Source organism: Maniola jurtina, chromosome 13, assembly GCF_905333055.1.
Source record: "Maniola jurtina chromosome 13, ilManJurt1.1, whole genome shotgun sequence".
Classification (NCBI taxonomy): domain Eukaryota; kingdom Metazoa; phylum Arthropoda; class Insecta; order Lepidoptera; family Nymphalidae; genus Maniola; species Maniola jurtina.
The window spans coordinates 10,589,037-10,610,064 of record NC_060041.1 but is presented as its reverse complement, the minus strand read 5'-3'; the positions used below and the strand labels follow the sequence as shown (position 1 = coordinate 10,610,064).

Genomic DNA, 21,028 nt, shown 5'->3' with positions numbered 1-21,028 from the left:
TTTTAAATAAAAAAAAATATTTAGTTTATTTAAAAGATAATCTTTATAAGAGTACTTCATTTTTGGTGACACAATATTGCACAGACTTAGTTTAGCATCTATCCTTATTTCTTTACACTTTGTTTTTAATATCTAATATCTATTTTGAAATTAGAAATCAGTAACCAACAACTAAACCTTACTTAACAATACATAAGGGTCTTAGCAGACACGATATTTTTAGCATCAGCGATCGGCGACTTAGTTGCTCGATGCCGCGATTCTACGCTCCACTCCGCACACATACAATCTTCGCAGTCCGAAGTCGCAGCGGTCAAGTCAATTTATTTATTATTTCAGCGATCGAACGCAGAAAGTCGTCAAAGCGGGATGCAGCAATCGATGCCGTCGCAAAATCGCCGATCACTTATGCTAAAGAATCATGAGTGCTAGGGCCCTATGTTAACATAATAGTTCGCGTATAGAACATATTATCAAGCGGTTCAAAAGAGGTTCCCGTAAGGCGCAAACACCTACTGAGTCAAATGACCAGATCAGGCCAAACTTAGCCAGGCAGGCATCTACGACCGTCCTTCAAAACATCGGTTCGTTCCCAGGGTTGGTTGTTAGTTACTAATCTCGTACATAATCTGAATTTTGACACTTTTTAAAACTAATCTCTCAATATAAAATTATAATCTGTATTTGTCAAAGTCAAAATTGCCGCCATGCCGAACAGACTCAATATAATTTTACAATATAGAGTACAGATAATAAATATTTACAGTTTTATATTAAAACAAAAAAAAAAAAAGAAGTAAATCACCAAGAGATTATCGTCGCTTAGAGAAATAAGATTTTAGTAAGTATTTATTTTTTATATAAAATAATATATTTGTATTTAATAACTTTGGAATGTCTTTCATCACTGTAGGATTCTGGATAGGTCCTGAAAATAAAATAATATTTTTTTGTTTACTGATTATGCAAAATTACTTGTCAATCAAGTCATCAGTGTTATATATTTTGTAGGTTATTGAAAGGTTATTTTTTACTTAGAAGAAAATTATTACCATAATTATTGGAAAAATACGGAATAATATTGCGGATTATCATTATTACACATAGGAAAATTACGGATTATTAATCTAAGATAAAAAGATATTTTAAAAAAATATCTAAATCAACACTGACAAAGTCACGGATATACAGGAATTAATTTTGCATGTGTATAAGAGCTAGAGCCTTAACCAAGTGCCCACTAGCAATATAACTTGCAGAAATTGACTTGCTGCGATTTAAATAGTGCAAGTGAGTCGCATATTTTATTGCTAGTGGAAACTTGGCCACTATCTCTTTGATAATGGCCAAGCGCAAATAGCAGGACTGACAACACAAAAATAGTAATAACTATAATCTATGCCAACTGCTTTCTACCCATGAATCTATATAATGTACCAATCAATGGATAAAGCACTCGATATACTTATTTGAAGCAAATATCAACTTATATCTATTCCACTTCGACTGCCGAGCGAGAACGCGACGTCGTACACTTTTTTTTTAAATTCAGATACAAGATACTCCTTGACTGCTCACCTGGTGGTAAGTGATGATTCAGTCTGTGATAGAAGCGGGCTGACCTGGAAGGAACTACTGATGTCGAACACGCCAATTGAAGTGGAATAGTTTGCTTCAAGTAGGTATTAGGAGCGCTCGATCCAGATTTAATATATATTCGTGATTGTACCCTATGACTTTACCTCATATCTCTGCAACAGCTGAGGCGTGTTATAGTGTGCGCCCTCACTGTAGTAAAAAGGCCGCTTCATATTCTGCCCTGAAACAAATTGCTGATTATTTTGACCTTCTTGGCAAAAGCGTCCTACTAGATTTCAACATGAGCTTATTCAAGGGGCGATCAACAAGTTTCAAGTGCTGTAAAATTCAAATGTTCATGGGTGGCGGTAAGCACTTAACATCAGGTGATACACCTGTTCGTATCCTCTCGATTTTCTTGACAGACGACACGACAGACGGGCAGACAGACAACAAAGTGATCCTATAAGGGTTCCATTTTTCCTTTTTAGGTACGGAACCCTAAAAACTAAATCCACGCGGTCGAAGTCGCTGGAATCAGCACGTAATGAATAAAATAAAACCTTACATAGTTGCGTGTGCGCAGCTAAGGCGTTTTGCTTCGCGATCAGCAACTCCGGACCCGGTCTCGACAGCTGGTCGTAGTAACCACCTGAGAAAGTCAAATGTTAGGTCGTGTCCACTGCTAGTATTAAACTTTGAGAAGTAAGCCGCTTGCACAAAATTGCGGTGTTATCTGCAAGTTTTATTGCAGTGATATCTGCAAGGTTTTCAGTCATCCATACTAATATTATAAATGCGGCCGTATTTCACGGCCTAACAATTTAAACGATTTTGATGAAAGGTACAGAGTTAGCTTACATCCCGGGGACGGATATAGGCTTTTTATCTCGGAATATCAAAGAGTTCCCACGGGATTCTTGAAGGCTCATCCGTTTATCCGATTTATATGAAGTTTGGTACAGAGGTAGTTTGCGTCCTGGTAATTGACATACAGTTTAACCCGGAAAATCAAAGAGAATCCCACGGGATTTTAAAAATCCTAAATCCACGCGGACGAAGTCGCGGGCATCATTTAGTTACATGTAAAAGGTCCTGACTCACTTATTAATCCTTAGCTCAAACCCTAGGGCCTAAAAAACTGAAATTTGGCACAGAGGTTTTCTTGTGAAATCTAGGCAAGGAATAAGGCCAGATTTTTTGAAATTCTCACGGGATAGGGAACAAAGATTATATTTCCGCCGAGCAAAACCTCAGGCGGTTGCTGATCAAGAAATTTTTAGAAATCTATTAAATACCTGTAACATTACTGGGTGCATTTGAGTAGTAAGGACTGCCCTGTGGTTGCATAACGTTTTCACGACCTTAAAAAATAAAAAGAAACACATTATAAACTTTTGCAATCCATCACATTTATATTCTTAAGCCCCTATATACTAATAATTCAACATGGTATTGTAAAATAATAGTACCTTATCTGTATAATAAAAGTAAAACTGACAGATCTATTAAGGCTATCGTTGTCAACGATCCCCCGTCGATTTCCTACGTATGATATTATTGTTCTTATCTCTGTCTGCCCTGGTTCGTGCATTCTCGGTTCCTAGATCGGTACATTTGTGATAACTAATTGAAATTGCTGTGATTGGCTGAATTTACCATGTTCTTGCTGCGACAGTGAGTTTGAGCCACTAGCGGAACAATGTTAGCCGGTCAGAAATGATTGCAATTAGTCAACCTGTTTGACGTCCGTGTTCTGTTTTCGATTACAAAAAAGAAAAAATTGTTGTTGCAATCATCAATTTTAGCAAATAGTGAAAGAGAGTCGGCCAATCAGAGGTCACAACTACCGTCACACTTTCTGTCACACTATGGCAGTAGGCATACCGAGTAATGAAAACAATTTTTAAATTCTGTCTAGGAAGTAGTAGGGTTGCCACCTGCCTCTTTTTGATTTACAGGCTACCACCATCAAAAATACGGGGTTTAGATTTGAAGAAATTTGAAAATTTGAAGTATTTAAAGAAATAGGCGGTGGTTCTCTCTGAAATGCATGGAAAGCCTATTTAGATATTTCAGTTTATTTGTAAGTTTTGTATTTTTTCTCCGTATGTTGCCGTGTCTTGATTGGTGAACTGTGTTTGCAATGTGGTTTTAAATAAAAGATTTATTTATTTAAATAGCTTTTAAAAACTCTTAAGTTTTGTAAAGCAAAATGTTATACATTTCATGCATACAATCTTTTCATTTTAACTTAAAATTACATTTAATTTGTAATTCCACCTTCACAGTATCAATACTATGGCCGTAGCCAGGAATCGATTGCGGGAGAGGTTTTATCAGGGCCGGAACTGAATCCTGTCATGAGGAAAAAAACATTCGCTCAACTTTATGGGCTAATTACCTGGTTAGTGGAATTTCGCCTTTCAATTTGACAGTGAGATAAAATACAACAATAAAAAATCGCGAGCGCAGTGAGCGTAAGTGTTTTTGGTTCAATACAGAAAAAATTAAAGTGAAAGGGAAACGAGTTTAGCCATAGCAAGATTATATTTTTAAAGCTTCCTATCCATACTAATATTACGAATACGACAGTATATCTATTTGCCTATCTATTTGTTACCCTTTCACGGCCCATCTTCTTTACCAAAATTTTGGTACTTACTATTCAGAGGTAACTTGCATCCCAGACATTTTTTTTTAGGCGGCTTTTTAGCCCGGAAAATCCCCCACGGAATTTTTAAAAATCTAAATTCATGCAAACGAAATTGCGGGGTTTACACCAAGTAATACAAATTCAAAGCGCGAGTGAAGTGAGCGCGAAATGTTTGATATATTTCCAAAAAAAATTGGTAAGCAAATGCAAGAAATAGTGTAAGTATTATTTTAGGCTTAGGTTTTTGACGGCTTCCCAGGCGCAGTCGCCATTTCTAAATTTCTGGTCTGATGGGAGGCTTCGGTCATGGCTAGTTATATGGTTACTATGGCCATAACGGCCAAGAAATTAGACTGCATCATCACTTACCACTAGAAAAGATTAAAGTCACGGGCTAACTTGTATAAAAAAGGCTTACATCCTCAAACCAAGCCCCGCTGCCTTGGCTACGACCATGATCAATATCGAGTGGGTTTCGGCTACGCATTGCCGCAAAAGGAAAATATTCTTTCTACTGGACATAACGTCAGTGTTTGATTTCGCCAGCCAGCTCCTGCTGAATTTGTAAAAAACCGGCCAAGTGCGAGTCAGACCCACGCACCGAGGGTTCCGTATTCGGGTATTTTTTCCGACATTTTACTCGAGAAATCAAAAACTGTTATGCATTAAAAAAATATGCATAAAAATGAATAAAAATCTGTTTTAGAATGAACAGGTAAAGCCCTTTCATATGATAACCCACTTGATATATGTAGTTATCTTACTTTGAAAATTGAAAATACTAATATTTGTTCATGAGCACATGACAGACGGATAGAAGGACAGATGGACAGACGGACAGACAGAAAGACTGACAGACTGACAGACAACGGAGTGATCCTATAAGAGTTCTTTTTTGCTTTTGAGTTACGGAACCCTAAAAATATTTAGTTTTATTTGCCCCGTATTTTATTTTCATAATTACAGGTTTCTGTATCCTGAAATACGGGGTAACCAGTAAAATACGGGGCCTCTGGCAACCCTATTCGGAAAACACTGTCACATTCAAGTTAATGTCAAATATTTTGTTTTCAATTACAGAAAGCTGCATCAATCATTATTACAATATTTTCTTTATTGTGATTGGCTGAAATTTTGAGTTTGAGCCAATAAACAGACTGTTTGCCAATTAAACGTCATAATAATATAAATGCCAGAAAGTTTAACCAAATAAAACAAACTTAATGAGAACCTAGTGAGAATGCAAACGGCACACAATTTATAATACATATTATGTTAGTCGTATATAATAGATATTATAGTAGTCGTTCACTTTGGTAATAGTCAGATTGTCATCAGTAAAATTGATATTGGTTGATGTATCGTAAATTATTGTTTCGGTGACAAATATTTTTATTATCTATTTATCTTTGAACAGAATGGAATAGAATGAAATGGAATGGAATACAATGATAAATTTTTATTCCTGTAAACTTTTAGGTAAACTTCAAAGTGTTTTTGGATGGTCAGAAAAATTTACCACTGGTTCGGAATGCCGTTCCTACGTTTTCTAGGGTTTCGTACCTCAAAATGAAAAACGGAACTCTTATAGGATCACTTTGTTGTCTATCTGTCTGTCTGTCGTGTGTGTCAAGAAAACCTCTAGGGTACCCGTTGACTCAAAACCATGAAATTTGGCAGGTAACCTAACTGCGTAATTTTGGGTAGTTTTTTTAATCGATAAAGAAAGTTTGCGACATTGTTCAATAAAAAATTTGGATTCCAACTCCTCAATCCTGATGTTGCAGGGGACCTGACTACTAAAGCTAATGGGATTTAAAAAGTGTCGATTATTAATTGATATTGAAGGTATCTATACCAAGTAAACACTTTGTCGTTGACCTCAACCCTGATGCTGTAAGAAATTGCATTCCTAAATCCTGGTGATCCCTCGGGATTTGAAAAGGATCATCCGTTTAAATATTCTTACGTGATACAGAAACAAGTTGCATCCCGGGGACCGGCTATTACGGAGAGGCAACTTTTGTTCTGGGAAATGAAAGGATCGGGATTTTTAAAAACCTAAATCCACGCGAGCGAAGCTGTGGGCATTAGCTAGTTGTAAATATATTTAAAAGCTACTATAAGATAATAGATAAGGTACTTATTTCCTTATATTTTTATTGTATGGCAGCGCGCGGTTTTAAATTATAAATTGCACGTCCTGTCCTTTTCTGTAATACATTTTTTTCTCAATATCTACCGCTTTATCTCATAGCAAGAGTCCGTAAGACATAATACAGTGAAAATAGGCAAAATATACAATTTTTGCAGTTTCCACGTCAGTACCTGTCGAATTTTTCTAACAGTGTAAGCAGCAGAGCTGAGTTTACCATCAAGTGTTGATATGTGGGTGTTCCATCTAACATTATACCGAGAAACACGGGGTTCTCCTTTATTTTCAACATATGATTATTTATCAATGAACTTATGTCATTTAAGGTCCTGGTATTGGGCAGTGTGAATTCAACACACTTAGATTTCTTTGCATTTGGAAGTAAATTGTTAGCAATAAATCAGAGAGTGACCTGTGATATGGCATTACATATAGTATACATTGTCAAAAATTATAATATTAAAGCTGTGCGTATTGCGTGAGGAATAGGTTGCAAGAGAGTTGCAACTTGCAGGGTTTGATGCATGCGCTATTGCCAGCAAACATGAGACATATTTTTATCTACAGGCAACGTCTACGCATAACGGTAGGTAACGCATACGTCTAACGCAAGTTGAAATGTACCAGTGTATTTAGTTAGACCTATCGACAAGTTTGGAGTTGGGTGCAGTCTAAATGTGGCCCGTGTGTTTAGACTGTCAGTTTCTGTCAGTTTCACGTGTCGTCCCCCGCACTTCACCACCCCGCTTGCACAAATCGAGACAGCACGAAATTTTCAAGATTTCTGGGTGTAATTTCTGGTTTTCGTAGTTCCCACACAATTATAACAATATAAAATATATAACGATAATTTTTTTACTACAATAATATTCATTAAATTTTCTAGGTCTGTGGTTTTTCCAAATTTCATTAAATTGCTCCATTGTCTAGAAAAACGAGCACAAGGTTGGGCCTTTTTTTAAAGAAAAATACAAATCTTTGAGCCCCTGTAATTTTATAACTACATATTATTAGAAAAATCTAAAACACCACAGACACAGATATTAGTTTCTAGACTATGTCTGCAAAATTTCATGGACTTTGGTTGCTTAATATTCAAATGAAATGGGAACTACGATTGTATGGAGTAAGTGACGGAGAGAGTCCTGTTAAACTACTGAACCGATATCAGCCTGTGGCATGCAAATAGCTACTATGACGAACACATCCGCTAAGGAATTTTGAAAATTCGATCCCTAAAGGGGTGAAATAGGAGGTTGAAATTTTTACAGTCCACGCGGACAAAGTCGCGGTCTTAAGCTAGTATCCTATAAAAGATGGCGAACTTAAAGGAACTGTTGTATTTGGCGGCTATATTGGCTAGGCTATCACCGCTTTGTATTTGCGTATACAGTGAATAAATAAATTTACAAGTGTAAATTAAAAATTTATAACACCCCCGACAAGTGAAGGTTACAGTAACTAGAAAAGAACTAATAACTTTCAAACGGCTGAACCGATTTTCTTGGATTATAGCTAAGAACACTCTCGATCAAGCCACCTTTCAAACAAAAAAAAACTAAATTAAAATCGGTTCATTAGTTTAGGAGCTACGATGCCACAGACCACATGCCAGATACACACGTCAAACTTATAAAACCCTTTTTTTATGGTTGGGAGTTAAAAACAAAAAGAAAAAATCACTTACCAGTGAGGGATTCTGGCTCCTCCTGTTTGACCTGGTGCTGGATCTGATCCATTAATCTTTGCTGCTCCAACGCCCTTCTTTGGCTCTCGTACATTGTGCCCGCATCTAAAAACGTTCAGAATTTCTTCAAACTTGAATATCTACAACTACATAGTATAAAACAAAGTCGCTTCCCACCGTCTGCCCGTCCGTCATTTAGACACTAACTACAGCACTAACTAAGCAACAGATTTTAATGCGGTTTTCATCTGAAGATAGAGTGATTCAACAGGAACGTTTATTCATACAGTTTATTCAATATTGTTTTGTGTTAATTTGTTGAAATATGACGTGAATTGTTCAAGATGTCGGAAGATATCAAAGCCGGCTGAGAGCTTTCATCGAAAACGCTGGTGTATTCTTTTGAAATATAACACCATATTAGTATGCGAAGCCGGGGCGGGTCGCTAGTCTGAGTATAGAAAAAGCCCTAGCCTTTCACTGACTGATCCATATTTCACCAATTATAATATTTTGGTGATAATGATTTGGATGTTAATAAATGCAGACCTTTTAAAGTGTACATAAGCGTTGATTAACTGCAAAAAAAAACCATTTCTATGAGTGGAACTCGTCTTGACGATATAGAACTAAAACTATGAACTATCGTCTTCAACTATGAAAGTTGCTATAAAGTGCACCTGTTGTACGATTTCTTGAATTGCAGTAAACCAGCGATATTAGTTACTAGCTGTGCCCGCGACTTCGTTCGCGTGGAATAGTGACTTTTCGGGCAGCATATACTCTGTACGTTAAAAATGTTCGCCGTGATTCTTTAAATTGACATAACTTTTTTATTTATGAACCGATTGACATGAAATAAACACTAAGTGTTAAGTGAAGCTTACTACAATATATTAGTGAAAACCGTATCTAAGTCAAATAAGCCGTTTCTGATATTAGCGTGCACAAACACACAGACAAACAGACAAAAAAAATTAATTACAATTTCGGGTTCGGCATCGATATAATAACAACCCCTGCTACTTTTTTTTATATATTTCCATTGTACAGACACCACTTTTCTACAATTTTATTATATGTATAGATATTCGTTTTGAGGGGTATAAGAGCAATACAACGCCACTCGATCGTTTTGTGTTACAATCATTATGCGATTCTGACAAAAAATTCGAATCGAAAAACGCATTTTTATTATCTCCATCATTTTAATTTCAGATATTAAAAAATAAAAATAAACCAGCTCTTGTAATTTTTCACAGCTCATATTGATATGTCACGCTAAAATTGATTAACACCATTATCACATTTTAATTTATTCACATAATTTATACAGCGATCATAAGGATAATGCACATGACAGGAAATCTGTACTGACTAAACACGCTGACATGAACTGTTTTATGACTCAAGGCTAGGCAGCAGGGATGACTTTCAATTTCATTTCATTTATTTGCATAGATTGAGGAGTACTATAGATGTTATGCTTATGGCTACAGTAACTACAATCTGCCATGGAGTGGCATGCAATATAACTCTTCAACCATGTCTCACTCTAGAGGCTGTGCCATTTTTAGGGTTCCGTACGTAGGTTAAAGGAAAAACGGAACCCTTATAGGATCACTTTGTTGTCTGTCTGTCCGTCCGTCCGTCCGTCGTGTCTGTCAAGAAAACCTATAGAGTACTTCCCGTTGACCTAGAAACATGAAATTTGGCAGGTAGGTAGGTCTTATAGCACAAGTAAAGGAATAAATCTGAAAACCGTGAATTTGTGGTTACATCACAGAAAAAATAATTTAAATGTGTTTTAATTTCCAAAGTAAGAAACTATACCAAGTGGGGTATCATATGAAAGGGCTTTGCCTGTACATTCTAAAATGGATTTTTATTTATTTTTAAGCATAATAGTTTTTGATTTATCGTGCAAAATGTCTGAAAATTACCCGAGTACGGAACCCTCAGTGCGCGAGTCTGACTCGCACTTGGCCTGTTTTTATTTTCAGTCTGAATGTGTAAGTACGCGTCAGATCGACATGGCGATCAGGGTGAGGACGCCCCACACACCCCCGTGACGTGCAGGTGCGCGGGGCATCTCCACGCCTCATACTTTGATTGCCATGTCGACCTGTCGTGAACAATAGGTACGTGCGTCTATGTGCGTCACACAACTTTACAGCTCTGATAGTTCCTTTCTAAAATGGCCGTGACTCACAGGCAGACAGACTGAATGGAACTGCATATTCCTTGTTTCACTACGGAACCCTAAAAAAGTGACACACAACACAAGTGATTTTACAAGGGTTCCGTTTTCAAACATAACGTACGGTACCCTAAAAGCGTATTATTTATTCATAAATGTATGTTTTCCTCGTTATATTTAAACAAGTTTTTGCATTGTTAGCTTCGATGAAGATGATTGTTAGGAAATATAAAGTTGAAAATATTCAACTTACTAAAAACGTCATGCATCAACTAGTTTTAAAAAAGTCAAAATAATTATAAAAAGAAGATACTTGGCGGATACCCGTAATTTTGTATTTTTTATAAAGAAGTATATTTTGTTCATCGTTAATTTATTTGCCATCCTCTTGTTTATTATTATCATGTGTTTTTAATTTTAATCTAAATCCTACTAATCCTACTAATATTATAAATGTGAAAGTGTGGATGTTTGGATGTTTGTTACTCAATCACACAAAAACTACTAGACGGATTTGGCTGTTTGGAATGGAAATAGATTATACCCTGGATTAACATATAGGCTACTTTTTATCCCGGAAAATCGAAAAGCTCCCTCGGGATTTTTAAAACCTAAATCCACGCGGACGAAGCCACATGCATCATGTAGTAGCTAATTAAGACACTCACCAATCTGCTCCTTACTCCGTTCGTACAGAAATTTGTCCTCTTCATTGCCAAAATCTATTTCCTGCTTTATATGGCTTTCGTTAAAAAAATTCTGATTCTCCGTGATCCTGTGTTGCTCCTGTAGGATCTGCAAATTGTGCTGTTGATTCCTCAATATCTCCACGCTGTCTTGATAGGACGAAGAGTAACTGTACGGCTCAGGTCTCTGGTACTCTTTCTCGGTGAAAGTGTACACATCTGCCGCTTTCTGGTATCCATTTTCGACGACTTGTTTCGGGTAATCCATTTTGTCGTAGCCGTTGTGGGATTTCCTTTCTAAAGCGTACTTTTCCGCTTCCTTGTTATATTCCTCGTTAGTCTGGGGTATGTAATCTTCTGTGGTTTTGGAGAAGTCTTTTGGCATCTCGTATTTCTTCGCCTCGCTGTACTGGCCGTATGATCCGTTGTACGACTTTTCTGATTCGCTGAAACTGTTCTGCTGGTCGTCTTCTTCTGAGTTCACTGGATCTGTTTGCATGATCGCGTCCTGTTTCCTCGGTTTTTGTATAGTCTGTGTTTGGTTGTGTGGCGTACTAGCGTGCGGTGTACTGCCGTGCGGTGAACTGCCGTGCGGTGTACTGCCGTGCGGTGTACTGCCGTGCGGTGTACTGCTGTGTGAAGTACTGCTGTGTGGTGTACTGCTGTGTGGAGTACCCGGTTTCTGTATGGTTTGAATGTGGTTGTGTGGTGTACTCGGGGGTACATTCTGTGGCGCTATGGAGCTCGCGATCGAGCTCAACGTATGGAGCCGGTAGTTAAGCTGGAAGAAAAAAATATTCATTTACAACTTATTCATTACAATGTACTTCAATGCTTACTATGAAATTCGGTACCCACTGGAGATCAAGCCACAAGAAACAGAGTGACAGAGCTGTATTATTGTCTTTTTTTTTCTAGCCATTCAGAAATACATTTGTTGAAAAGGAGGCATGCTCAAAATGATTACGTTTTTAAGTGCACTCACTAATCGTACATGAATTAAATTATGCACACATAATATGAAAATGCCAAAACATACATTACTTTCATGTTGCTCCGGCGATAGAACTTCTGATGGTGTCAGAGGCAATGGCAGGGGTGTCTGGCTCAAACTTGACCACTTCTCTGATTTGCAGCTGAAATAGTTTTATACCACTTAAACTTTTATGACAGGTATTGGCAAAAACAAACAATGGTCTATGGCACGCTCTATTTTTTAACCCCCGACCCAAAAAGAGGGGTGTTATAAGTTTGACGTGTGTATCTATGTATCTGTCTGTGGCATCGTAGCTCCTAAACTAATGAACCGATTTTGGAGTGAATTTATGTACTTACTCATATCTGAATATCCTGACTATAAATTGAAAAAAATTGAATAATATCATTTTTTATCTACATACATACTTTTGAGTATTAGGTAAAGCAGACTGCTGGATTTTGACACAATAGGTTACATTACTAATTTATTATTTATATGCTGTTTTTCGTTGTCAATTTTTTTTACGTGGGTTTAAATAATATGTAAAACATTTAGGACTGCATTTATTGTTACTTTAATGATTGAATACTGTACCTAATAGATTGGTCCTCTTTTTTGCTCTCCCTGTATTTGACTGTGCGACTCTTACGGATAACCATCACTGTGCCATCAGGGTTCAGCTTGGGTAGATTCTGTGACGGGATCGCGTCTTTTGACAGGGTCTTCCATTGTCCTGGAAAAAATGGAGAACATCAATGTATTAACAGGGATTTCAATCAATGAAAAAACATGAGCTGAATTCTATTTTACTTTACATGCAGTATTACAGAAAGTAGAACCGTTACACTTTTATAAATTGAGCGATGCATTTGCGATCTTACAGCGAGAAAATTGAATTGAATTGAATTGACGCCTTTGAAATTGAAGTCTTTACGCTGCAGTTAGTGAATCTAAGGCAAAGTCCACTGGCAAGAAAACTTGTAGAAGTTAGCTCTGGCAAATCACTTGAACCGTATGAACACAGCAAGATAAGTTTAGCTCAGTTTTGGCGAGTAAAACTTGCGGAAATTGCCATGGACAGCGACTTTTGCAAGTTTTAACACTGTGAACACTAAGCTCGATAACCGAACTTCAAGGTGCTAATTAGTTGCTAATTTCTTGACAGAAACCAAATAACCGCGTGTTCATAATTGAGCCCTATCTCTTTTTTTGACCCGACTGGGACTCGAACCATGGGGTCATGAAATCATCAGCCAAATAAGTTGGCCACTCTACCAACGACACCGTTTATAGTGAGTGTATCTAAGTTTTATGTACATTGAACTACATTGTACATTGTAATTCGTACCTGAGCTATAATAAAAATAAATTAACTTCTGGGAATACATTTGAAGAAAGTACCTACATAATAATTGTAAACAAATACTTGTTATGTCAAATATCCAAAGTTTATCTGTTCCCTTGTTTATCATGCCTGCACCAATTCATGGATGTATAAACAATTCTATGATGCGTGAGGGTTTTCCCAATATTTATGTGTATGTTATATTAGGTCACATCCGGAGCAAAGTTGCGCGTCATCATAAACATGTTATAAACTTTTCATAACTGTAACTAACGCTCCGTCTTGCCTGCGCAGTTAAAACTGCAGTCGTCGTTCCTCGTCGTTATAATGTACCTCATATTGTATCAATCAATCAATCAATCAGCCTGTTTGCTTCCACTGTTGGACATAGGCCTTCCCGAGAGCGCACCACCACACACGATCCTCTGCCTTCCACTGGCCACTATCCTCTTAAGGTCGTCAGTCCAGCGGGTCGGAGGTCGTCCCACACTGGGCTTGCATCAGCAAGCCCAGTATCAACGCGTATCAACGCGGTCTCCACTCCAGAGCACGTCTGCCCCAGCGACCATCAGTTCTGTGGCAAACGTGGCCACTGCCACTTCAGCTGGCTAATTCGTTGAGCTATGTCGGTCACTCTGATTCTCCTACGGTTATTATGTATATCCTTCTTATATTGTATAGTGTATACTAACCTAAAATACGCGGCAAGGTCAGGGAACCTTCTATCGTTATGTGATTAATGGAAACAGGTGACGACCCTTACCAATGAAGAATACGACGCGCAGAGAGAGATTGTATACTGACGCTGTAAGCATGTATATGACGCTTAACGCGAAGCTTACACTGTCCAGGCGTAAGTTAATGCTCTCTATCTCTGATCTCTACCACACAAGGCGTATTTCTACCAAGATAAGAAATTCGCGGAAATTTTCGCGAAATCGCACGCATTCTCGGTTGTAATGTCCTCGCTCGTTTGTATTCTCGCTTTTAATGTAAATTGACCCTAAGGTGAGAAAAAACTCAGAAAAAAAGATGTGCCGATCTTTGCAGCCGTAATCAGCCGTAGCCTCTTAACTCGTGAAATCCGACCACGTCCGGATGACGTTAGAAAACAAAGAAATATTTATAAACATTGTGATTATTGCTTAAAATATGACACACAATAATTATATCAAAGGTCAATTTTTTTTTAATTTATAGCCTAGTACTTGGCGCAAACAGACCGGCTGGCAAGTTCCGAAAAGTTAGAGGTCTAAAGTTAGAGGTCCAAATCTTTGAACTGCAACAACGCAAGCACTCTATCTGTTCTTGTCGTCATCGTCACTTCAACCGCTTGACGTCCAAAGCTGGACATCTGTCTATAGACTATCGGTTCTACGAATGACCATTTCCAACTCATTGCTCCTTCAGCTTCGAAACTCTTGAACTATATCGGTTACTCAGTAGGACAATTCCGAAAAACCTGCATCAATCATTACAATCGCAATTGTTTTGATTGGCTGAATTTACGGTATTCTTGTTGCAACAAGCATTGCAGCCAATAGCGCGTGTGCGGCAACCAATCAGAGGTGATTGCGATCGTCAGCACTGTAGCCGTCATTTTACCGCAATCGAGCCGCCTGGTTGTCCAGTCACTAGATTCCGCAAAATCTGCATCAATCATTATTACAATCGCAGTTGTTGTTATTGGCTTTTATGCTATTCTAGTTGCAACAACGCATTGTAGCCAATAGTGAGCGACCGTCAACCAATCTGAGGTGATTGCGATTGTGACATTGTAACTGTCATTCTACCGCAATCGAGGTGCAGATCTCCTCAATTGTGAATTGGTGTAGACTAGAAACACTCCGAGCATGGACTGAGTGACTTTGAGCTTTCTTATCAGGCCCATACTGCCGTCCTAACAAAGAGTGCAATAAGTCGAGTTTTTGGGCAAATTGACTTAAGACCATATCCGTAATCAGGAAAATGAGCTCTATATTTTCGCCTTAGACGTCTTTTTTGTATCTTCAGTAGTTTCGGTTCTCTTGGTTATCAAAACTGCGATATGTAATATTACGATTTGTAAGTAGCTAATCATAACCGCGAATATCTCGAAAGTAGTCGAAACCTAGTTATTGCTCTCTTCGTTAGGGTAATCAGGAAAATGAGCTCTATATTTTCGCCTTAGACGTCTTTTTTGTATCTTCAGTAGTTTCACTTCTGTTGGTTATCAAAACTGCAATATGTAATATTACGATTTGTAAGTAGCTAATCATAACCGCGAATATCTCGAAAGTAGTCGAAACCTAGTTATTGCTCTCTTCGTTAGGACGGCAGCATAGTGGCGACCATATTTGGGATCCGCAAGCCATCACTAAACAGTCAACATGCCTGTTATTCTATTGTAAATATTTATTACAAAAATTAGCGTGAAACATAAACAGTTTCTTAAACGTTTATTACATACGTACTAAGGCCGGAATGTATGACCATGTTAGTCACACATGCAAAAATGATTTTAGTTGTGTGACGGTAACATCCGATCATTTGCAATTATTAATTACAAAAATGTCGTTTTAAACTTTTAAAGGAATGCGAGTTTCTTTTTTGCTCAAAGATTAAAGTGGTGATTCAGTCAGGAAACGCGGTTTTTATTCTTTTAACCATTTTAATATTATGTTACAAGCCATGAATATTTCTTACAATAATCCATATTTATATTATAAATGCGAAAGTGTGTCTGTCTGCTACCTTTTCACGGCCCAACAGTCCGATTCTGATGTTTGGTACAGAGTTAGCTTATATCCCGCGGACGGACATAGGCTACTTTTTATCCCAGAAAATCAAAGAGTTCCCAGGGGATTCCTAAAAACCCATCCGCTCAACCGATTTAAATGAAAGGTACCGAGGTAGCTTGCGTCCATGCTATTGATTGATATAGACAGCGGGATCTTCAAAAATCTTAATTCACGCGGACGAAGTCGCGGGCATCCTCTAGTAACATATATTTTCAATTTTACAACTATGTGTTCAAGTATAAAAGCTGTATAGCCTAGTGATAAAGTCAACCGCTTCCTATTCGGGAGGTCGTTTTTCGATCCCAGGCACGCACTTCTAACTTTTCGAAGGTATCATGTGCATTTTAAGCAATTAAGTAGGTGTCTTGCTTTAAAACATTGTGAGGAAACCTGCATGCTTGAGAGTTCTCCGTAATATTCACAAACACACATAGTCCAATTACACAGTTTTGATTACAAACAGACAGACAAAACATAAGGGGGATAGATAGACGAAAATATAAGGTTAGGTCATTCATATCGATGGGTTAGGCATGTTAAGATTAAGGATTGGCAGGTGTGGTGGGCTCTTGCAGGCCCTGTATCATGTTAAGGATTACTTTTTAAATATATAGACTAGACTTGGTAGTAATGATGCAGCCTAAGATGGAGCGCGCTTGCCTAGAAAATGCCCACTCATTCTCGACTTGAAGCTACTGGGTTAGTTGTGGGGTTCCTTCCTTTACTGTACCCTAAAAATGGGCCTTTCATAAAGATTTATCAACATACTAGCTGATGCCCGCGACTTCGTTCGCGTGGATGTAGTTTTTTAAAAATCCCGTGGGAACTCTGATTTTCCGGGATAAAAAGTAGCCTATGTGCTAATCCAGAGTATACCTAATCTATCTCCATTCTAAATTTCAGCCCAATCCGTCCAGTAGTTTTAGCGTGAAGGAGTAACAAACATACACACACACACACACACACACACATACAAACTTTCGCCTTTATAATATTAGTGTGAAGTGTGATGTGATGATTTTTGTAATCAATAGAATTTTGAACAATGTATAAATACAAAAAGAAAGGTCAGATAAAACAATTTACATGTATCTTGCATATATCCAAATATTATCAATTATGTAATGTAAGATATTGTCAAAATTCTAAGTTAATGTTTTTATTCAAAATCTTTCATGTTATGTCATATTGTTCTGTATTTGATTAGATAGTGAAGAATATTTTTGTCAGCTTCTATGCATATTCTTATCCTGCCCTTTTTAACCCCCGACCCAAAAAGAGGGGTGTTATAAGTTTGACGTGTGTATCTGTGTATCTGCCTGTGGCATCGTAGCTCCTAAACTAATGAACCGATTTTAATTTAGATTTTTTTGTTTGAAAGTTGGCTTGATCGAGAGTGTTCTTAGCTATAATCTAAGAAAATCGGTCCAGCTGTTTGAAAGTTATCAGCTCTTTTCTAGTTACTGTAATCCTTCACATCTTGTTGGGGGTGTTATAGATTTTTAATTTACACTTGCTAGACTCCTGGCTCTGTCCGTCCGTCTGTCACACAGCATAATGTAATAAAATTTACCTATATGTTTACATCTGCTGGTCAGAATGTCAAAGCCATTTATATCAGAAACAGCTTGAGGTAATATAGTAGGTTCCTATTTCAGGTGCTGAATTGGAGTGGAGGTGGTTGGGTGTTGGAATTTCAAAGTGCTGAAGCAATCAACCTTTAACCGGAATGTATTGTAAATAATAATAATGTCCTTCTGACCAAATCTGGAAGAGATTGCTCCGAGCAATAAGGCCGCCTTTGCACACAATTGTTTTTTTCTGTTTTCATCTTTCTGTGTTGTGTTCCTTTACATGTGTTTTTGTGTGCAATAAAGTGTTCTATCTATCTAATGTACTTAGTAGATCTTGTGTTAGCTGGACTGACAATATAAAACTAGTTGCAGTGAGACGAGTCACTAGTTAGAAATGGCATAAGACAGTGGAGTTCAAATTGTCCAGCAATGGACATACATCTATTTGTCTGAATTCACACTGTATTGAAATAGAAATACTGTTCACATTTCCATTACAAAAGTTTACAGTTCAGGACATGAAAATGAATAATGTGAAGCAGCAATAAAATTCATTGTACTGTAATAATTGCAGTGTAGTTTAGAAATGAGTGTAATTTTTATAACATACAGTTACCAGATATTTTATCATGTATGACTAAACAAAGTTTGCTTCATATACAACAGTTGCAGCTAGACCTTATAAACTTTAACCTTTGTAATCTGTTTGCCATAAAAATTGCTTAGTGGGTGGTCTGCAGAATAGATATTGTATTGGAATTTACTTGTTTACTAATTCAATTTTCCCCATAGTTATATAATATTTTGGTTTATAGTTTAATAACCCTACTATTAGTATTTATTTAATTTCATTAAAAATAAAACATTTGCTGTGCCCAAACTTTTTTATTTTTAACTTTTTATGCCTATAACTTTGTCTGTAAAGATTTAGATAGGCTAAAAATCCTATGAGGATTTTTAATTTTTAAGGATAACAAGATAAAGCTCACTCGCTTGACTCATTCATTAAAATCCGCCCAGTAGTTTAGGTGCTATGGTGGAACACACAGAATCTGGATATATACATACATACATACATACATAGACTGCTGAAATCCTAACCCTTCCTTTTAGCTTTGCAGCAGACGGGTAAAAAATAGCCTATGTCCATCTCCAGAGAGCAAACTGTCTGTATCAAGTAAATGAAGCCCACAACTTGTGGACGGCCACATAAATTTAAGTTTTTTTAAAATTTCCATGGGAACTTTTTGATTTTTTAGGACAAAAAGTATCCATTGGCATTCAAGCTATCTCTACACCAAATTATGTGGGCCTTGAAACCTATCAAACAAAGAGATGGTTTACATTTATAATATTTGTATGGATTTGTATGCATTTTTATAATATATGTTTCTAAGTATATTGCCTTTTTAGTTTTCACACTAAATAATATGTATATCTTGATATAATTTGTCACAGGATTGCTTGCACCCTTGTTAAACATAGAATAGGTTTAAGTTATTCCACTCACATATTTATAGACATAGGATAGATTTTATCCTCGAAAAATAAAGAGTTCCCACAGGACTTTTATGCTTAAACCTAAATGAAAACAAAGTCACAGGCGAAAGCAAGAAATATAAGTCTAAAAATATGGACATTGCATTTAATTAATACAAACAATACAAAAATAGAAACTAGAATAAAAACTTCTAACTTCTTTAAAGTTTTGTGAGTTGTGACTTGTGATTCACTTTTAAATATTCATACAAAATTGTAGAACTACATTCACTTTTAATCATGATATCAAAATATTCCTTTTTTGTAAATTATTCCAATGTTAACTTAAAGAATCACACACTTAAATTAAAATGTAGTCAAGGAAAATACTCCAAAAAATTATTAACAAAGCAGACAATAAGTTCTGAAATAACCTAAAATTTTCAGTTGGTTAATTTTTTGAACCAAAAATTAAATGAAAAACCTTCATATACATGTTACAAGAAAGTTACAAAAACACCTTTCATTTATTGTTGAAGGTGAATTTTAAGTACTTATTATTTTAAAATGTGGCATTGAACATTATATTTCAATAAAAAATTCAGAATCTGCTGAGACAAAAAAGGTTTTGTATAGTTGATTATAATTTTTGGCAATCACAAGGTATTTTGGTATATAAGAATATAGGAGGGTGACCAATGATCGGAAGGAATCATAAAAGATCTTATAGGTTACGACTTACAATGATGCTAGGGTCTATTAGCCAACCCTTTAACGAAAATAGGTACTACTAAACCTAAAATTAAACTTTCTAAAAATCAGGTGGAAATAAACTTTGTATGTACTTGTCTAAGACCTGCCAAATACTAGAATGAAGATTATTATTTATAGATTTTGAAAATTAAGTAATAAAGTTCGAAATCTTAAATAATATATCCAAAGTACAGAAGTAAAAGCCTAACTTTTGTTTATAAACAATCACTGCTATTTTTCTATTTGCTTACATCATTCTGTTACGAATGTTACGATTTCAAAGGAAAATTAACATTTTTTTGTTTCAACTGCAGTATTTTAACAGCAACAATACAGGAAAAGTTAACTTAAACAATGATGAAACATCGTGCATATTTTTTCGCAAAAAAAAGCGTAATTTGACGAAAATTTATGCTACAAATAAAAAATAGGTCTTCTGAATGTCAAACGTACAAGATAAAGGGCACTGCCGAAGTTTTTTACGCGATTATATGCAAAATCCGGTCTCTCATATATTTCCGGCGCTGTGTTTTCCCTGACGCAAAAAAATCGCGTAACGTCAACCATGACTCATCCGAGAGTGAAAACTTGTGATAAATTCTAAAATATATTAGCCAGACATGGAAAAACCCAAATACCTTTATTCTTACCCATTGTTGTGGCATTGTAATCCGCTTGGGTGAAGTGGAGGCTGCATACTTTCGAGTATTTTGTATACGGTTTCCCGCGTTTCAGTATGTTATTCCACTTATCAGCCATCGTTACGTCGCGAGGAAAACGGTGGAACTTTACGTTTTTAGTCTTGCCGGCGAGCGAAGTGCATTGTGGGACTGTACAATAATAACCCATCTTTTTTGTCGATTTCGCATCAACCTTTGTTATGATCACTCACGACAGCCGCGAGGTTGTCCATAAACACAACACCGTAGCGGAGGGCTGTGAAATTATTTGTTGAGATCGCTATCACGTTTGCAAAAATTAGAATCATCACACTGCAGCCTTGAAATATTTGACATGTATTCGCCTTTTTTCCCTTCCCCACTTCACACTTTTTCAGAAAAATGGCCTCTTGAGCTCAGAGACAATATAGAATTTAGTGCGCACAGATAACAAAGTTACAACCAAACCATTTTTAAGGGATAGTCTTAGTCCACGT

At 36.8% G+C, this 21,028-nt stretch overlaps 1 protein-coding gene across 3 annotated transcripts; it reads right to left on the bottom strand.

Annotated features, from left to right (window-relative positions):
- Positions 1–7: 7 nt before the first annotated feature.
- On the bottom strand, positions 8–20,970 carry LOC123870717. 3 transcript variants are annotated; one of them, XR_006797131.1, is made up of 9 exons: positions 20,511–20,970; positions 12,536–12,674; positions 12,002–12,098; positions 10,945–11,743; positions 8,077–8,181; positions 2,877–2,942; positions 2,147–2,230; positions 1,743–1,814; positions 8–928 (listed from the first exon to the last, which is right to left on the bottom strand). XR_006797131.1 is itself a non-coding variant. In XM_045914095.1 (9 exons), exons 1-9 carry the CDS (start codon positions 20,719–20,721, stop codon positions 905–907), a joined length of 1,602 nt encoding a protein of 533 aa, XP_045770051.1. In that variant the 5' UTR covers positions 20,722–20,970; the 3' UTR covers positions 8–904. The 3 variants fall into 3 exon arrangements, 2 of the variants coding, with proteins under 2 accessions (XP_045770051.1, XP_045770052.1); XM_045914095.1 differs by having other exon boundaries at positions 1,743–1,819; XM_045914096.1 differs by having other exon boundaries at positions 1,743–1,819; positions 20,523–20,969.
- Positions 20,971–21,028: the final 58 nt, after the last annotated feature.

Excerpts from the sequence above, each read along its gene's own strand:
- LOC123870717 (XM_045914095.1), bottom strand. The coding sequence starts at position 20,721 with ATGGGTTATTATTGTACAGTCCCACAATGCACTTCGCTCGCCGGCAAG. Across the intron at positions 2,943-8,076 it reads GGAGCCAGAATCCCTCACTG|GTCGTGAAAACGTTATGCAA; the intron begins GTAAGTGATTTT and ends TTATTTTTTAAG. Across the intron at positions 2,231-2,876 it reads TGCACCCAGTAATGTTACAG|GTGGTTACTACGACCAGCTG; the intron begins GTATTTAATAGA and ends TGACTTTCTCAG.